Source organism: Cervus canadensis, chromosome 1 (assembly GCF_019320065.1).
Source record: "Cervus canadensis isolate Bull #8, Minnesota chromosome 1, ASM1932006v1, whole genome shotgun sequence".
Taxonomy (NCBI): Eukaryota; Metazoa; Chordata; class Mammalia; order Artiodactyla; family Cervidae; genus Cervus; species Cervus canadensis.
In genome coordinates, this window is record NC_057386.1 from 36,512,564 (window position 1) to 36,514,694 (window position 2,131).

Sequence of the window (2,131 nt, forward strand, 5' to 3'; positions counted from 1 at the left end):
CTAATATATACAGACACCGCTGCTTAAATCAGTTTATATTGGTCATTCTGCTTAAAACTTTTACACAGTATAAAATTTTTAAAATCTTAACAAGGCTAGCATGATCTGGGTACTTTTTACTGCACAACTTCATATACCTTTGTTCATTTTCAATGGCATTTTGGTTGACTGTCTTGGGCTTCCCAGATCTTTTATCAGTAAATAGTGATACATTTTTCTTTTCACTTCCAATATTTTTACTTTTCCCCTTTGTCCAATTATATAATATCCATTTGCTATAATGCATATACCTATTTCAAATATTATTTTCAAATTTATGCAATATCAAAATAGAGCATACTAAATCTTTAGGCACTTTAAAAATATTGTAAGATGACAGGACTTAAAATAAGACATAGACATTATTTCCATAATATTGAATATGCCAGATTAGAAGTTGCTGGAATGATTAGGTTGCATAAAGATTTTCTACATTACGTTTTCTTCCTCTGGTATTACTTTGCTGCTTATGGGGAAAAAAATTCTGAAATCCAGCCCGAAGTATTTTTATTGTTAAGAAAATAGTTGATTTTGCTTATCTGAATGTCCTTACTCAATCAAAGGCAATTAGTAAATACATGTTGGTGCTGATGTTGCAGACAGCTGGGGAAATGCATGGAGGCAACCAGAGTGGGGTCTCTGACTTCCTCCTCCTGGGGATCTCGGAGAGTCCTGAAGAGCAGCAGATCCTGTTTTGGATGTTCTTGTCCATGTATCTGGTCACAGTAATGGGAAACGTGCTCATCATCTTGGCCATCAGCTTTGATTCCCACCTGCACACTCCCATGTACTTATTCTTGGCCAACCTCTCCTTCACTGACCTCTTCTTCGTCACCAATACAATCCCCAAGACATTGGTGAACCTTCAGTCCCAGAACAAAGCCATCTCATACACAGGGTGTCTGACCCAGCTCTACTTCCTGGTCTGCTTGGTGACCCTGGACAACCTCATCCTGGCCACGATGGCATATGACCGCTATGTGGCCATCTGCCGCCCTCTCCACTACATCACAGCCATGAGCCCTGGGCTCTGCATTTTGCTCCTCACCTTGTGTTGGGCACTCTCTGTCCTGTATGGTCTCTTTCTCACCCTCCTCATGACCAAGGTGACCTTCTGTGGGTCCCGGAGAATCCACTACATCTTCTGTGAGATGTACGTCCTGCTGAGGCTCGCTTGTTCCAATACCCAGGTGATTCACACAGTGCAGATTACCACAGGTTGCTTCATCTTCTTCACCCCCTTAGGGATCATGGTCATGTCCTATGTCTGGATTGTCAGAGCCATCCTCCAAATACCCTCAGCCTCCAGCAAATACAAAGCTTTCTCCACCTGTGGCTCCCACTTGGCTGTGGTCTCCCTCTTCTATGGGACACTTGGTATGGTGTATCTGCAGCCCCTCAAAACCCACTCCATGAAGGACTCAGTAGCCACAGTGATGTATGCTGTGGTGACGCCCATGATGAACCCTTTCATCTACAGCTTGAGGAACAAGGACATGCATGGGGCTCTGGGAAGACTCCTCTTAGGAAAAGCCTTCCAGAGATTGACAGGAAGGAAACTGAGGCACTGAAGTCGAGTCTGGGAATTTCCTCCATCATGTGCAAGGCATTATCCGGTATGAGATACAGAAGCTAATTAAGACACAGATCCAGCTCAGAATGAATCTGTTGCTTTACAGTAAAGAAAAGACATGTATGTGTAACCCAATGACCCTTAGACTTCACCAGCCTTGGCAATAAATAAGGGCACACTAACAGAAAACGTCTGTAGGATCAAATCCTTCAACTTGTCAGACAAGACCACAGTCCAAGCCTCACCCAGATATATTCAATTATAGCCTAAGGAGGTCACTCATGCTAACACACATTCACTCAAATTTCTGAGCTCTGACCTTCTCTTAGAAGAATGGCTTGCAAGCCATTTATAGACGATGATTTGTGTTACCCCTACTGCAGCTGTCATAGGCAAAACTGTCCCTTACCAGATACACTGCCAGGAAGGGTACATGCAGCAGGGTATATGCAAAGAATTTAAGCAATCTGAAATAATAAGAGTGGTGGACGATGATGCCATCAAGACAGTATCACAGGC

At 43.0% G+C, this 2,131-nt stretch overlaps 1 protein-coding gene across 1 annotated transcript; it reads left to right on the forward strand.

Annotated features, from left to right (window-relative positions):
- The first annotated feature begins 260 nt into the window (after positions 1-260).
- Positions 261-1,610, forward strand: LOC122427768 (olfactory receptor 1D2-like). Its single transcript, XM_043447744.1, has one exon. It carries the CDS (start codon positions 618-620, stop codon positions 1,608-1,610), a length of 993 nt encoding a protein of 330 aa, XP_043303679.1. The 5' UTR covers positions 261-617.
- Positions 1,611-2,131: the final 521 nt, after the last annotated feature.

Coding starts and splice junctions, on each gene's coding strand:
- LOC122427768 (XM_043447744.1), top strand. CDS start 618: ATGTTGGTGCTGATGTTGCAGACAGCTGGGGAAATGCATGGAGGCAAC.